Source organism: Ahaetulla prasina, chromosome 7, assembly GCF_028640845.1.
Source record: "Ahaetulla prasina isolate Xishuangbanna chromosome 7, ASM2864084v1, whole genome shotgun sequence".
Lineage (NCBI taxonomy): Eukaryota > Metazoa > Chordata > Lepidosauria > Squamata > Colubridae > Ahaetulla > Ahaetulla prasina.
In genome coordinates, this window is record NC_080545.1 from 66206369 (window position 1) to 66224300 (window position 17932).

The following is a 17932-nucleotide window of genomic DNA, read 5'->3' on the forward strand; positions in this document are numbered from 1 at the left end:
TACAGAGTCAGCATATTGCCCCCAACAATCTGGGTCCTCATTTTACCGACCTTGGAAGGATGGAACGTTGAGTCAACCTTGAGCTTGGTGAGATTTGATCTGCAAACTGCTGGCAGCCGGTGATCAGCAGAAGTAGCCTGCAGTACTGCACTCTAACCACTGCACCACCACAGATCCTAATGCTTTTTACTAAATAAAAAAAATCTTTTTATGGCACAGTATGTAATAATTAAAAGCTGGGGTGAGGTCAGAAAGTGAAACAGATTGTTATATCCTATCTTTCTTTAGCTTTTACAGGCTAAAATAGGGACTCAGATATGATTACCATTCAGTTAATAATGACTTTTTTTCTGAAGAAAGAAATGATGCAATTTTCAATTTCTGACAGTAGCCAATCAAGCTACTGTCACATTTTAGCCAGATGGACTAAATGCTGATGAGGGCTATCTGAGCCAATCAAATTAAACTATGCAATACCAACTCTCATTGGAAACCTTGTTAATTATAGGCTAGTATAATGTTTCTCAAATTTGGCATCTTTAAGATGTGGGGACTTCAAATCCCAGTTGCCATGTTTGAGGAACACTGTGTTAGTAGTTGTCAAAACAATGTGTTACTTCATGCCGAGAACATTTTCTCTGGTTATCTAGCAATATTACTTTCTGAAATGAGTGCTGACTATAATGTTTTATTTATTTCTCATCACATAAAACAACAAAACTAACAAAATCCCTGGAAACAAAACCCCAAAAATAATAAGAACTCTTGGGTTATGTGTTCTGTATTATTTTTGATTTTGAAGCACACTAAAATATACAAAATTCATATACATAGAGACATGTCAAATATCCATCTGTGGTATGTATCTAGAATAATGATGTAATATTTAAAAAGAGCACTACATATTCCAATATGTTGGTTAAGTATAGATTTGTCTCCAAAAATGTTCATATTCTATTCATATTTCATATTCATATTTTTATAAATACACGGCTTTTCCTATTTTGAAATATATTATCAATATGAACTTCAATTATCAATTGAAAAGCAATTGTTTAGTTGACAGAATCCTGATTTAAGAGAAAAACTCTTGTGTAGTTTCAATTTTGTCCCTTTTCCCCAATTCAGTTGAGGTTTCAATAGTATATTCATTTACCTGGCAAAAAACTCCACTGAATACAATGGGTCTCAGAATATGCTACAAATGATAAAACACCATAACTGGAACAAAGTATACTTAACCAGGGCACCTACTATTTGGCTATATTCACACAATATTTCAAAACCAAAGAAAAGGGTTACAGTAATTATAATAAAGCAGTGTAAATCTTATTCTATGTCATGTAACTTGTTAACTAAGGCTCAAATCTGACACAAAGCCTCTCTTATTGTGTACACGCAAGCTGCTACCTCTCTAATTTGCTGAAACAGGAAATAGAAAGTTAAACTAATGTTGGTTTCAAATGTAGTAGTACACACTACTTTATATTATTTGTACACTACTTTATATTATTTGGTTTGGCCTTCTTATGTGTCAGGGCATGATCTATTCCTTGCTTTGACTAATACACAGCCAAATGAGCTTGTTCAATAAACCATAGGTAAGCAAACCATGTCACAGTATAAAGTATGCCCCTTGTTTGGGCAGATGGACATTTCTCAAGCTTTAGAATTTTCTGGTCAAACCCCCTTTTAAAAAGGTTATCCTTGCTTTTTTCCCCCCTGGTTTCCATATTTCAGAATTTGAAATTGTGTGAGGAATTTTATTTAATGTTGTAATTTTCATTTATGTTATCATACATATAGTTATTTTCTTTAAAAACTGTAATTTAATTTGGATCGTAATTCCCCCCCCCTTTGTCCCATTATAGAGATTTTATTTTATATTTAAAAAAATAGAAAAGTGAAATGTTAATGTACACCCATATGTGTATGGAAGCCAATATATATTTATCAGCATGAGTTAGTTTTTAAGCCTGTGGAGACCAAATAAACTGTCTACTTTTGTAAAGAAAGAACCAGCAAGTAATAAAATGTTACAGCAATGCAGACAGGGATAAACTGCATAAATATCCTTTACTCCATAGCAACAGAGCAAATTAGTTGCAAGAGTTAGAGCAGTAACAATCATGGAATGTTACAAAATCATCTACTGATGTCAGTATTGTTGCGCTTTAATGTAAATGTAAAATCAGGATTTCTGAAAGTTGTGTATACTTACCTATCTGATGACTCCCTCCTTTTGAATTTGGCTAATCAAGGCTTTACCTATATTTTATTTATTTATTTATTTATTAGATTTCTAGACCTATAAAGCTTATTCAAGTGCCAAAAACCAAAATCACATATAATTTTTGTAATAGCTATGTTAAAAATATACAATATTATGCTTTAGCTTGATAACCCCATTCACACTATATCCTAGGATAGATTGTTTGTTAACAGTGATTGATGATATAGCAAGTTGTGTGAATGCTTAAAAAATAACCCTTACTAAAAGACAGACGGATGATTAAGTTAATGCTAAATAGGAATTTCTATATGATTAATTCTCATAGAACGTTTATCTCTGGTTAATATAAATTTAGCTTGATTGGTTATTCCAATTGTCTGGGTTTGCTTGGCACACTGAACCATGCAGAAGTAATACGGTACTGCCTGTGCTCATGCAACTTGTTTGGCTGAAATGTGGCTCAATATGTTGTTTGAACATATCTGCTGTGGGTGCATGTCATGTCATTTCAAATAGTTTGGCTAAGGAATATGTACCTCTCACCATCTTATTTCCAATACATGCAGAAAATCATTAGGTTTGCTACTTTCACAAAATCTGAAATAGTTATTTCTTTGGAAAATCAATTTGAAAGCAAGATTTGATATAAGTTACAAATTCTACTTCTGTAAATGGTAGATGATGACATTTTGTAGTTGGATGACAGTTTAAAAATATGATCTAAAAATTTGGCCAATGACGGGTAGAAAGAACCACTTTCTTTCTTTTGGCTTGGTGAATTATGCAAGTATGCTATTTATGTAGCACACTGAACTAGCAAAAACTAGCCTTTTTAAAAGTCACTGTGCTAAATAATATGGTTGTGTATCATGCTAATTCAGAAAATTATTAGTAAAGGATAGTTAACTAGTGCACCATGTGAACACATCCACACAAGGTCTTCACCTGAAAGCAAAAAGATGACTGCTGAACAAAGACCAATCGGAAGGGTTCTTGATACTCTCTGAGGTTGTTTTCTTGCAGATGTTTCATTACCAAACTAGGTAACAACTTATTTAGTTTGGTAATGAAGCATCTCAAGGAAACCAATCATGCTCAAACAGCACCAAGGACCCCACAGTTCAAACTTGAGCTACAAATATTCTCTTCCGTTGAAGGCCAAGTTCTTCATTCCTTTGCATGTGTAGAAGAGAAAGAACAGAAAGAGCATCAGAAGCATAAAGGTACTGAAGGAAAGGCCCATTACCAGCTTAACCAAAGACCAAGGAAGACCCTGAGAAAAGATATTGTGCATAGGACTGATACTGGAAGAACCAAAAGTATAGAGGACTGGATTATGTTCTTTTTGGATTCATCCCCCACCGCCCCAAAAAACCCTTAATTGTTGAATGAAACTATTTTTACTAGGGACTCATAAACATTTAAGATTCAGTTATACAAATTTGTATAAAATATGCCTTTAAAATATGTTTAGAAGCTTTTGAATGCCCCCTTACTCTCTGCATATAAAGGTAGTACTCTACTTACAACAGCTCATTTAGTGACTTTTCAAAATTACAAAGGCACTGAAAAACGTGATTTATGGCTGTTTTTCAGAGTTACGACCTCTGCAGCATTCCCAATATTATGTTGATCAAAATTCAGATGCTTGGCAACTGGTTCATATTTATGATGGTTTTGCTGTGTGTCAAGGCTATGTGATCACTTTTTGTGACCTTCCCACCACCAAATCAGTGGGGAAGCCAGGTTCACTTAACAAACGGGTTACTAACTCATCAACTGCAGTGATTTATTTAACAACCGTGGCAAGAAAGGTCTCAAAATGTGGCAAAACTCACTTAACAAATGTTTCATTTAACAACAGAAATTTTGGGCTCAGTTATGGTTGTAAGATGAGGACTATCTGAATGAGTTAAGTGAAAATGATGTTACTAAAATTTCTGCCCTGCAAACATTTTGCTCTGCACCACAATCTGAATAATCCTATGGATCAGAATTAAAATATTTTATATTCACCATTCTGTGAGATGCCACTATACTATTTGCTTATTCAGCCAGTTTAGAAATTCCTATAGTCAGGCTATAGTTGAAATATATGCATTTGTACAAGTTATTAAGAATTTGTGAAAAATATGAACTTCTAATCAGTTTAATATCCTTTTGGTAGTATGAACATTACTGTTATAAATCTGGATTTATTTCTGAAATCAGAAAAACACACAATCAGATTCAAGATGATTTGCTCATGGCTTATTGAAATTACCAGGTTTTCTTTGCTTCTTACATGAGCACTTTGTCATAACTTAGAAACATTACTGAACTTCTCTAATTCCACATAGGAATGATGTAGATGATTTAGCATTTTGCTGCTGTAGACCATGAAAGATGTTCTAACATTCTTACCTTTTATGAGAAATTGAGAAGAAATGGCTTGTTGCTGATCTCTAAAAGTTTTAAATGTTATGATTTGATGACAGCTGCATTTGTTTACTCAAGGGACATTTCTGACCGCATGCTTTTTATAGGTTGCATTAGTCAAATATATGCACAATTATGGATTATGTGTAAATAATTATTCAGAATATGTAATTGCAAGGAATTGATGTCTACTTTAAAATAATTAAAGTTATAAAAATTCAAGAAGCAATTCAAACAGGAGACCAAAAAGGTTTATTACTCACAATGACTGCATTAAGAAAAAACAAAAATGGTATAACAGAGTCAGCCCACTTGCATTGTGGAAAGCTTAAGTTAAGACAGAATAAACTTGGGGATCTCGGCTCTCCTGCTAATGTCCATACCTAGAAAAAAAAAAGTATTTTCCTTTTAGAGCAAAGCAGCAATTATGTCAGAATACAATCATTTTTCCAATCTACAAAGAAGTTATTTAGTTATATATATATATATATACTTCTATACATATAGAGAAGTTATATATATGTTTTCTGAGGTTTTCGCGGGTGTTTGTATGTAGGTCTTTGGTTATTCGGGTTTTCTCCCGCGTAAAATTGGAAGTGTCTTGGCGACGTTTCGATGAAGTCTCATTTGTCATCTTCAGGCTGAAGATGACGAATGAGACTTCGTCGAAACGTCGCCAAGACACTTCCAATTTTACGCGGGAGAAAACCCGAATAACCAAAGACCTACATACATACATACATATATATACACACACACACACACACACACACACACACACACACACATACATACATACAGGTTTTGGTATATACCCTTCTCTCTGGCACCAGGCCAAACAGCTTCCCAACAAAACTCCCATCCTAGCGTGAGGGAAAATCTCATGGACTACCAGAAGATTAAAACGGTAAGGATCCCTCAGATCTCAGGTGGGAGGCTATTCTAAAGGGCTGCGGCAGCCATGAAAAAGACACAACACTTAAGGGAAGAGAACCTGGAGTGCGTCCACTCTAACAAAGTGGGATGAGCAGATATATATTCTCAGAGAGAGATAGTCCTGCAAATAACTCGGCCTGTGCTATATACATAGTACTTGGATGGGAGACCAATAGGAAATAGCAGGAAGGTTAGCTAAATTGGTTTTTAAAAAACAAAGTGGAAGAAAGTGTTAGTAAGTCACTTCTGGTTGGTAAGAAAACTACATAAACATTTCCATGAAACCACCAGAAGTTGTTCTTAATTTGAAAGAGTCCTGACTTGCAGAAAAATTGCTGATTTGCAGAAGTTTTGAATGCCAAAATCTCAAAAGTTTGTTCTTGCTCATGTTTAAAGGGACAGATATGAGGTGGTTGAAATCATCTAGAGCAAACTAGGTTGCATTTTCCTGATTTAAGGGATAGCACCTGCAAATTAGTATTTATTTAGCAAATACTAAATAACTCTATATCAGTGCACTGCTGGTTAACTGCTAGTTTGCACAGGCTGGCAATTCTGCCATTTAAAAATGAACGAAACATCATGCTTATACCATATTTAACTATGGGCACACTTGATCTGAAATGTGTTGTATGATTTACATTACATGTCACAGAATGTTGAAAATATCTGAAATTCTATCACTGACGCTTTTGTTTATAATGCTGCAATCTTATTGATTCTTATATATTAATTAAGATCAACAGAAATCTCTCCATGATTTAGAGATGTTATTGCTGCTTATTACAATAACAAAACACTGATAAATTATTAGATTTAACAGTCATTTTGCCATAAACTGTTACTAATGTAGTTGCAAATCTGCTCAATTCTTCAGTTGCAAATCTGTATCTATCAAATCAAGTTTATAAAAATATACTTTATATTGTTATTGGTATTTTAACAAATATCAGATTAACTACCTTTATTTCCAAAGACGTTTAGTCCTGAGTACAGATAGTCCCCATTTTAAGGTCTACCCTTCCCAAGGTCTATCTTTAAGTCAAATTTGTATGTAAGCTGGAACAATATAATTGTATAAGTAATATTGAATAATTAACCATTATGTATTTAACTTGAATCACTGTATATTTAACTCAAATTTTGCTGCAATAGGCTCTGTTCTTAACTGTGGGTTATTCTTAAATCAGGGCATTCTTAATCTGGGGATTTGTACACAATCATTCTACTTATATAATGAAATGTATGTGCAATCTTGAATATAAGTCTGTATACTTTATATATGGATATGCTATACTTTTATCAATGACACTTTTCTCTGCTGCCTAAAGGATTAATTCATACATGTTCATGTACTTCCTTTTAAGCAGATATTGTAATGTTGTACTTCATCTACATCCCTTTAAAGCAGATGGAAGTGCCAATTTCAGCTTGCCAAAACACTCTTAATGTAAATAATCTATAATCAAAACACCTAGATGAAATTATGCATATGCTATGGTTAACTGTATTTCTCTTATTTAGGCAAGTATATGATACTTACTTCTGAAACTCCCATTCTCGATTATCTAATGGGCATACCTGCCGAGTCTTAAGCCAGCGGGAAATGCAGTGAAAATGGAAAGCGTGCTAAAAAAAAAGGAGGGAAAGTTATGAAAACAGCATGCTGTAAACTGTTTTATTTCTATTTTAACTTTGTAGAATTACTTCAGAAGATGATGAGATCACCAGCATATTCTGGGTAAAAATTATCACCAGGAATTGCAAGGCAAAGCCTGATGTACAGAGAAGGTCCCCACGCTCTCTGTTACCCATCCTTTCAGTTTTTTGCTTTCTATTTAAGCCCTTTAATTTTAATTGCTTTATATTATCTTTTTCACCTTTTTATTATATTGTAAATTGCCCAGAGTGCTGGATTGGTGAGATGGGCAGCATAAAAAATTAATTAATAAATAAAACAGTTTCAACCAAATACACTAGCGCAAACAAATTTCAGTTATGTTACAAAGGAGAATGCTATTAGGTTCACTGCATTCCCCCAAATTTGGAGGCTGTTTCTAAATATTTTGCTTCTTAAGACTTCTAATTTATTTAATACTGGAAATTATTAGTAATTCTTATTGCTACTGGAATAAAAAATGTATTTAAACGGCATGAAAGTAGATTCCTTACATTACAAACACCCCATGCAACAGTGCATTCTTCCGAGGTAGCTGATGCTTGGTTAGCTTGGCATTCTATACCTGCAAGAACAAGAACATTAATGTTATGATTCATAACTAGTTATTTGAGTAGATGAAACAAGAACCTGTGATGACAAGTATGTTCTCTGCTAAAAGTGGGACTGGAGAAACGAGACAGCTATACTGTATGAGTAACAAAGAAGGTTCAATACGACATAATAAACAATTTCTCCATTTTTTATTTTCATTACATAATAAGAAGCTATAGAAGCCAACAGACCAAGCATAGCAAGCAACACCGGTTCTCATAATCATAATGACATGGACAAATTTGTCCATCCATGACTGGAATGAGTCTTAAAACCAAATAAAAAAGAGAAAACAAAGAAAAAGGGGTTGGGCATAAAAATATGCCTTCTATTAGAATATATTGCATGGATGTGTAACTGATAACTCTCCAAAGCCTGAGTGCAGCCCTAAAAGCCTTCAAACACTGCATTCAAATAATAATTTGCAATGTAACAGAAAAGGAAAATTAGTAAAAATACTAGCATAATTATGTCTCCATCTACATTTAGCTAAATTTATTTATTTAATGTGGTATACTTGCTATTGAAATCTCTTTTAACCATTTACAATAAATTTAATATCAAGACATTAAAAACAGCAAAAATGACAAGTAAAAAGAAAACAAATCAAGAGGAATAACAACAATTGCTCAGACTCCATATTTTTTTCTTTGCAAATGGAAAAGGAAATTTATTATTCATTTGAATTTTGAATGACTATTTATTCTGAATCTCAAAATTAAGAAATGGTGCTCAAGGCAAATTGGGATTATCAGTTTATTTTTGGCAAATTCTGTTCACCAAAATAGTCCATTGGAAGTATATGAACTGCTTTTGGCAGAAAACTAAGGATTGCATATGGGTTTTCAGAAGCAGAGTTCAATTTAATTACATTCCGAATCCATGATTCTGATGGACAATCAAATGCTATTAAAAACAGGCTACAACATTTATAATACAATAGCTGTGTCATAAACCACTGTGAACTTCATTTTACACATGCAGCTTCAATTTCCTAGCCTTTATCAAGCAACCATCAATTTAGGGAAGTAGTTAAACTGAAAAAGAGAAAAAGAGCTAGATTTCATTAGAAGCAATTTAATTCCAAATTACAATATGATTTTTCTCAGCAATCATTGCAAATTTTAAAGCAATACAAACTTGTAGCATCTTGTAGCAATATTTTAGGGAGTTGAAAATTTCGCAACCAAATTCTAGAGTCCAGCTATATAATAAACCATGTTATTCATACCATTTCCACTACCCAGTTGTATGTAGGTGTTTCAGAACAATGACACAGTAGATTATATCAAAAAGTTAAAATGGCTGTAATGTGCCATACTCCGGGGCAGACTTTATTTTCCTGGGTTCCAAGATCACTGCAGATGGGGACTGTAGCCAAGAAATTAAAAGACGCTTGCTCCTGGGGAGAAAAGCTAAGGCAAATCTAGACAGCGTACTAAAAAGCAGAGACATCACCCTGCCAACAAAAGTGCAAATAGTCAAGGCTATGGTTTTCCCAGTTGCAATGTATGGCTTGAAAGTTGGACCATAAGAAAAGCTGACCACCAAAGAATTGAGGCCTTTGAACTCTGGTGCTGGAGAAGACTCCTGCGAGTCTCTTGGACTGCAAGGCGAACAAACAAGTCAGTCCTAGAGGAGATCAACCCTGACTGCTCTTTAGAAGGCCAGATCCTGAAGATGAAACTCAAATACTTTGGCCACCTAATGAGAAGGAAGGACTCACTGGAGAAGAGCCTAATGCTGGGAAAGATTGAGGGCAAAAGAAGAACGGACAACAGAGAATGAGGTGGGTGGAGTCACTGAAGCAGTAGGCGTGAGCTTAAATGTATTCCAGAGGATGGTAGCGGATAGGAAGTCCTGGAGGAACGTTGTCCATGGGGTTGCGATGGGTCGGACATGACTTCGCAACTAACAACAACAACAACAACAACATAATGCATTTAGCTTAGTTGTAATATATTTGTGGTATCTTGCACTAACTTTCATCTCTGGATTACTTTTTAAGGAAGATGTACAGAATATATAGCAGTATTACAAATCTGAGATTAGCAGGAGTATGCCAGGGCTGTCCCTAAGGAAAACTTAGAAGATGTATCAGCCCAAAGAATGGTGTTGGACGCCAAGATATGCTCCTTCAGTAAATCTACAAGCATTGCCAGATAAGGTATGTATTCTTGCAGTGAAAATACAGGACCATTTAAAATAGATAAATGTCTGGCCTGATGATACAGAAACAAATCCTCAATGTATCCAGCCATTCTTTCAGCTAGCTTTTTCATGTTGTGTTATCTGCAACAATTGAAAACATAGGTATTTGGGCATATTTTTTCAAGAATCTTGTCAATACTCTGAAGCAGGGAAGGAAACATTGATCACACAGAGATGGAAAACATACAGGAAAACATGCTTGAATAGAATCTGCATCAAATTGCTAGCTTGACAGAATTTAGGGAATTTATTATAGCAGATCTTCAGCATTTTCAGTAAATTAAGAGAAGGCTTGATGTCACTCCACAAACCTGTTCTAAATAGTTACGTAATGCAACAGATTCAACAAAGTGATTTTCTTTGCTTTTTTCGTCGACTGAATACTCTAGCACACGCGTTTAAAATTGGGGGCCCGCGGGCTGGATATTCACACATAGGCCATGCCCACCCCAGCTCCCTGAAGGGGAAAAATGTCGTGATACATCACATGATTTTGCAAGTTTGACACTCATGCTCTAGCATATGACTGATTAGCCTCATAACAAGACCCACAACAGATATACTTCAGCCATTATTCACCCTTGTTTCACTCCTTGAGAGAAGCATAAAACAACACAAATGTTTTTAGTGTCAGAAAACAGATTCAGAAGCAATTATGACAATGGCTTAATTTGCCTCACCATTCCATAATGAAAGCAAACTTTAAAGGCAGAAATTTTAGCTTGTCTCAAAGGTTTTCTCTTTAAAAACCAAAAACCAGTTTATAGTCATGACATTCATAATCTCCAGCCTACAAAGAAACTGCAATTCAGTGAAAATTTGAAAGTTGGGAACCCAGACCCAGAACTATGAATATAACTCCAAATGGGAGTGGGATGGGGAATCTAACACAAATGGTGGCAGGCAATTGTTGCCCTACTTTCCATTTCAAGTTGTTTTTTCATCATGTCACTGGACTTTTCTATTAGTCTTTGCACATCTGTAATTATAGGACTTGCAATACACAAACACATATATTGAAGGTTGAGATTGAAGGCTCTGCGCATGCGCGAGGATGGCGGTTTACTAGAGGAGCTCGGATCGGCGTGGGGTGCTTTTCCCGAAATGGGGGACTCCAGATGACTTACCAGGCTGCTCCTGTCCCTCGGAGTGTTGCATCATCTACTTGGCAGCCGCAGGAGAGGTCTTTTGGCCCTCTCGGATGTGCGGCAGCCAAGAACGGGCCGAGGGAAGAGCGGCGGACCGGTTGGTGGTGGCCATTTTTGGGGACGCGAGGGAGGCGAGGGAGGCCTGCTGCTGCCTGTGCTGATTGCAGGCCTCGATTTCGGCCCGGCTCCAGCCGATTCCAGCGGCGATGAGAATTCGGCCCGATTCCAGCTGGGGCATGGATTCCGGTCCGTTCGCCTGGTTATGGGCCCGCCAGTTCCATCGGCGCTTTGTTGCGCCTGGCGAGGCCTTGTGGGCCGCGAGGCGCCCGTCCAGCGGCGTCCAGTGTTCTGCGGCCCCATCGGTTCCATCGGCGGCGGGCGTGGTGAGGCCGTGGTCGGAGATGAGGCCGGAGGCAAGGCTATGGTTTGGCTCCCTCTTCTGGCACTTTTGGCACATTACATCGTGCTTTGTTCATCTGCCTTTTGCTGTATGGCCTGCCTTCCTCCCCCCCCCCCCCGGACTTTTGACCATCGAAGCTGGGTCGTCAGGTATTTATACCCACGGGTTCCTGGACTGGACTGGATTGGACTATGGACTATGAACAGACTGACGGCCATTTCTACCTTATTAAGACCTTCTGTAGAAACATTTTCCATAGGTTTACCATGGAGGCTGCCGGCCTGTTTACCTGGGCTTATCATCTTCATCTGGTTCCAGCTTTATTTGTCCTCTTTGACATCTGGACATCCGTTGGAGGATCCATCTTTAACGCCTTACCATCTGGGATGTTACCATCTTAGCACCCTCACCGATTCGCATTTTCTATGCGTTACGCTGCACATGAACTCTTGCGCCTGCAGGTGCCCCCGCCGCAGGAATGGCCTGCTCACTACCAAGGGCCGGCCTCAATGACGGGTCTTGGGACCCACAGAGGTGGCATGCTAAGAGGAAGAGCCTTTGGGGTTTTTAGATAGGGCATTTTTAAGGGGTGGGAGGGTTAGGGCGGGTGTTGGGGGTAGCCCGTCGGGAGGGAAACCAGTCCCTGCGCGCGCTCGTGGCGATTATTTAGTGGGTTCGGAGGTTATGGGGGGGGAATGTGTTCCTTTTTGTGAGGGTGGTTCCATTTGCACGGTAAGTGGAGGGGCAGATATGGCGGAAGGGGGATCGATCGGTCTAGGGGTCACGCTGCTCGATGTCTGCAAGCGATCGCGTGCCCGATCCTCTGACTTTTCCGTTCCCGGATGGTCAAGACCCTCAGAGCCTGGGCCTTCGTCTGATGTTATGCAACGCACGGTCCGTGGCCAATAAGGCCCCCCTAATACACGATCTTATCCAGGGGGGCGCCGCGGATCTTATAGGCGTTACGGAGACCTGGTTGGGCACTGAAGGGGGCGTGCCCCTGGTCGAAATGTGCCCACCGGGTTTCCGTGCATTCCATCAGCCGAGGCCCAGGGTAGGGGTGGGGGTGGCGGTTGCTATTAAAGAGAGTCTAGAGCCGAGGGAGACCACTGTACCTCAGATTGCCGGGTGTGAATCCTCTTGTGAGATGGGGTCATAGGTGTCAGATGGGCTTGCTGGTCACGCACCTGGCTCCTTGCTGCGTGACAGCTGCCCTGCCTGAGCTCCTGGAGGTGCTTGCCGGGTGGCAGTGGAGACCCCAAACTTTTAGTCATGGGGGACTTTAATTTGCCATCTGCCGGCTCGCCATCGACAGTGGCTCGGGAGTTCATGGCTTCCATGACGGCCTTGGACCTGACTCAAGTAGTTGATGGCCCCACTCACATCGGGGGTGGCACTCTGGATCTTATTTTTATCTCTGGTCAGTGGTTGAAGGATCTGGATTTGAGAGATGTAGTCATAGAACCTTTGTCATGGTCAGATCACTCTCCTTCGCCTGGACTTTCTGACCGCCACTCAACACCGCAGGGAGACGGAACCACAACGTTGGTTCCGCCCCAGGCGCCTGATGGACCCGGAGAGGTTCCGGACGGAGCTTGGGCCACTTCCTGAGGGTCTGGCTCACGGCACGGCAGAGGAACTAGCCGCAGCCTGGCAACGGGCTGCGGCTGGGGCTTTAGACCGTGTCGTGCCTCTGCGGCCTGTGACCCCGCCGAGATCCCGACCGCCCTTGGTTCTCCGAGGAGCTGAGGGGGATGAAACGCCGGAGAAGACGCCTAGAGAGCTCCTGGAGGTCTAGCCGTTTAGAAGCTGATCGGACACTAGTTAGGTCCTATACTAGGACCTACCTAGTGGCACTGAGGGAAGCGAGGCGTTGCTACGCCTCCTCCCTCATTGCGTCGGCAGATAACCGCCCAGCCGCCCTTTTTCGGGTGACCCGTTCCCTCCTTCACCAGGGGGAGCGGGATGACCCGTTGCAGGGACGTGCTGAGGAGTTTAACGGTTATCTATACGATAAAATCGTTCAGCTCCGAGACGGTCTAGACCAAAATTGCGGCGATTCAGATGAGGCGTCTGAGGGTGGTCTTGGTGACATTTGTTGGGATGAGTTTGACCCTGTGGCTCCCGAGGACATGGACAGGTTGTTGGGTAGGCTGAATGCCACCACGTGTTTACTGGACCCGTGCCCCTCCTGGCTGGTGCTGGCCACTCAGGAGGTGACACGAGGCTGGCTCCAGGCGATTACGAGTGCCTCCTTGTTGGAGGGAGTCTTCCCGGCCGCCTTGAAAGAGGCGGTGGTGAGGCCCCTCCTCAAGAAGCCCTCCCTGGACCCGGCTGTCTTAGGTAATTATCGTCCGGTCTCCAACCTTCGCTTCGCGGCGAAGGTTGTAGAGAGTATGGTGGCATATCAGTTTCCTCTGCACCTGGATGAAACTGTCTATCTAGACCCGTTCCAGTCCGGTTTCCGGCCCGGTTACAGCACGGAGACGGCTTTGGTCGCGTTGGTGGATGATCTCTGGAGGGCCAGGGATAGGGGTTGTTCCTCTGCCCTGGTCCTATTAGACCTCTCAGCGGCTTTCGATACCATCGACCATGGTATCTTGCTGCGCCGGTTGGGGGGATTGGGAGTGGGAGGCACCGTTTATCGGTGGTTCTCCTCCTATCTCTCCGACCGTCGCAGACGGTGTTGACAGGGGCAGAGGTCGGCCCCGAGGCGCCTCACTTGTGGGTGCCGCGGGGTCGATTCTCTCGCCTTCTGTTCAACATCTATATGAAGCCGCTGGGTGAGATCATCAGTGGCTTCGTGTGAGGTACCAGCTGTACGCTGATGACACCCAGCTGTACTTTTCACACCGGCCACCCCAATGAAGCTATCAAGTGCTGTCCCGGTGTTTGGAGGCCGACGGGTCTGGATGGGGAGAAACAGGCTCAAGCTCAATCCCTCCAAGACTGAGTGGCTGTGGATGCCGGCATCCCGGTACAGTCAGCTGAGTCCTCGGCTGACTGTTGGGGGCGAGTCATTGGCCCCGATGGAGAGGGTGCGCAATCTGGGCGTTCTCCTGGATGAACGGCTGTCTTTTGAAGACCATTTGACGGCCGTCTCCAGGAGAGCTTTTCACCAGGTTCGCCTGGTGCGCCAGTTGCGCCCCTTTCTAGACCGGGATGCCTTATGCACGGTCACTCACGCCCTCGTGACGTCTCGCCTGGATTACTGCAATGCTCTCTACATGGGGCTCCCCTTGAGGGGCATCCGGAGGCTTCAGTTGGTCCAGAACGCGGCTGCGCGGGTGATAGAGGGAGCCCCTCGGGGCCCCCGTGTTACACCTATCCTGCGCAGACTGCACTGGCTACCTGTGGCCTTCCGGGTGCGCTTCAAGGTGTTGGTGACAATCTTTAAAGCGCTCCATGGCATAGGGCCGGGCTATTTACGGGACCGCCTACTGCTTCCAAATACCTCTCACCGACCCGTGCGCTCCCACAGAGAGGGACTCCTCAGGGTGCCGTCAGCTAGGCAGTGCCGTCTGGCGACACCCAGGGGAAGGGCCTTCTCTGTGGGGCTCCCACCCTCTGGAACGAACTCCCCCCAGGACTTCGTCAACTTCCGGACCTCCGAACCTTTCGTCGCGAGCTTAAAACGCACTTATTCATCTGCGCGGGACTGGATTAGATTTTAAAGTTATTGGTTTTAAGGGGTTTTTTTTATTATTTATATTGTTTTTAAATTAGGCAATAGAATAAGTTTTTTAATTGTTGTTTTTTAATTTGTATTTATATGTATTTTAACTGCCTGTGAACCGCCCTGAGTCCTTAGGGAGATAGGGCGGTATATAAATTTGAAAAATAAAATAAAATAAAATAAATATTCTCTCTACAAGTACTCACAGAGATCCATAATATGATTTCTGCATATTGCACAGTTGTCAACAACGATGTCCCAAGCCCAGAGGGCAACCGCATTCCACTACAAAAAGAAGAGACATTTAAGTGCATACAAGTATCTACAAAAGAATCAATTTTGCCCATTTCCTCCTAGTCATCCTTGACCCAATTTAGCTCTTTTACTGAATATGGTTTACGGACCAGCAATATAATACACAGACCCAATCATATCTAGTTATAAACACTTTTCATTCAGTCCCAGTGATTTTCCTCAACCACTAGTGTTATTGTAGATGTATTTTATTGTTCTAATTAACAAAAATAAATAAAAAACCTTATTCATTTTATATTAGCCATGGTTACAATGCAGTACTGCAGGCTACCTTTGCTGCCTGCTGGCTGCCTGCAATTTGATAATTCAAATCTCATCAGACTCAATGTTGACTCAGCGGTTCATCCTTCCGAGGTGGGTAAAATGAGGACCCAAATTGTTGGGGGCAATATGCTGACTCTGTAAACTGCTTAGAGGGGGCTGTAAAGCACTGTAAAGCAGTATGTAAGTCTAAATGCTATTGCTATTAAGCCATAGTACTTAACTATGGATTACATGTGAAAGTTTCAAACTATTGTTTCCAAATTACCATATTAATACATAAAAAGTGTTAATCCAAATCAAATAAAGTGTGGGTATGTGAACTCCATATAAGAAATATAAGAAAAACAAGAAACCATTCTCAATAATCAGTGAATCATTAATGCAGAGCCGATACTTTTTTCTCAACCTCACTCAATACATATACTAAAATTACTACAATCAGTAATATTTAATATTTTAATAATTTAATGCAGTTACATCTATTATTTTAATAGCAATTAAATTTTACTTTTTTCTTTCAATGAGCCATCCAATTAGAAAATAGATTGTTTCGTAACTCAAAAGTATGGACCAATTCAGAAAAAATCAGTTATTTCAAGTAAATATAACTAAATGTTGCTGAAGTTGCTTTCAGACTCTGTTAGCAATGATTTATTTTTAAGCATTTCATTTTCCTTTATTATGAAAAGTCAGAAAAATTATTGTTCCATTGAGATGGTCCTACATACACGTTTGTCTTTCTTAGCTTTCACTCCAATTAGCCAACCACTGTGAAAGCTACAAGTATCTTTAGAAATCACCTGTGCAGTCTCATACACCTAACACTTTCTTATCTAGTGGACTAAGTTGTGGAACTATGTCATAAGGACACATACTGATTGAAAATTAATACAAGTAGTCTTCAACTTACGGCCACAATTGAGCCCAAAATTTATGCTGCTGAGTGAGAAATTTGTTAAGCGAGTTTTGTCCCATTTTACAATTTTTCTTGCCACAGTTATGTGAATCACTGCAGTTGTTAAATTAGTCACACGGTTGTTAAGTGAATCTGGCTGCCCCATTGACTTTGCTTGTCAGAAGGTCAGAAAACGGGATCACATGATTCCAGGATATGCCAACTGTCATAGAAGTGAGTCAGTTGCCAAGCAGCCAAATGTAAATCACGTGACCCTTGTGATGCTGCAATGGTCATAAGTGTGAAAAATGGTCATAAGCCTCTTTTCAGTGCTGTTGTAACTTCAAACGGTCATTAAGCAAACTGTTGTAAATCGAGGACTAGCTGTATGTTCATATTTACAAACACAGTCACATGTAGATTAGGAAGACCAATTGGTATGACCTTAGAACAGGAGCCAGAAGAGCCAATTTCCTGATGCATCATTTAGCTAATATTTCTTGGTCAGAGATCTTACTGTCCCGTTGCGCCCCTCCCCACATCCTCCCCCGCAGGCATCCCAAATCAAAGAACTACCGAGAGCCGGTGATCGAAATGCCGTCTTTAAAAAGCCTAGTGAGTACTTAAGTCCACCGGTAAAGTTCTCCCTCACTTTCCTCTGACCTCTCTCTTCTTCCCATCGCCTTTCGAACCGAGCCGCGCAACACCCCGAGCACCTGGCGGCTCACTCCCACGCGTGACAGCCCCTTCTCAAACTTGGTCCAGAAGGATGCTGCCTAATCCAAGCATCTGCCCGCTCACATATAATAAAGAAACCCCTCAAAAGAATCGACACCCTCTCTAGTCCGTTCGGCTTCGTTAGCATCACAGGTCAAACCGCTTTCCCTTTTCTCACCTTCTTTACTTCAAAGCGCTTTTTACCGGCACCGCTGTTGGTCCCACTTGGAGTATCAACATCCATCGCGGCAGCCATTTTGGATGAGGAAATCCCTGCAGCTGCCTTCAATTCGCATGCGCGCGATTAAATAAAAGCCACGCGATAGTTTCCCTTTGGTTCCCCTCCCTTAATATTGTGTTCGGTGGCTGACACCCGCCCCTTCTTACAAGCAGGTGTGAACGAAAAGGGGGAGCGAGGAGGGGGACCTGATCACGTGCCCCTCCTCT

General features: G+C 40.9%; 1 protein-coding gene across 1 annotated transcript; it reads right to left on the reverse strand.

Moving 5' to 3' along the window:
- Window positions 1-4884: 4884 nt before the first annotated feature.
- On the reverse strand, window positions 4885-17823 carry RBX1 (ring-box 1). The gene is made up of 5 exons (XM_058191769.1): window positions 17664-17823; window positions 15501-15579; window positions 7760-7830; window positions 7131-7216; window positions 4885-5034 (listed from the first exon to the last, which is right to left on the reverse strand). Exons 1-5 carry the CDS (start codon window positions 17739-17741, stop codon window positions 5022-5024), a joined length of 327 nt encoding a protein of 108 aa, XP_058047752.1. The 5' UTR covers window positions 17742-17823; the 3' UTR covers window positions 4885-5021.
- Between the last annotated feature and the right edge of the window lie 109 nt (window positions 17824-17932).

Excerpts from the sequence above, each read along its gene's own strand:
- RBX1 (XM_058191769.1), bottom strand. The coding sequence starts at position 17,741 with ATGGCTGCCGCGATGGATGTTGATACTCCAAGTGGGACCAACAGCGGT. Across the intron at positions 15,580-17,663 it reads AGCGCTTTGAAGTAAAGAAG|TGGAATGCGGTTGCCCTCTG; the intron begins GTGAGAAAAGGG and ends TTCTTTTTGTAG. Across the intron at positions 7,217-7,759 it reads TTGCATGGGGTGTTTGTAAT|CACGCTTTCCATTTTCACTG; the intron begins GTAAGGAATCTA and ends CTTTTTTTTTAG.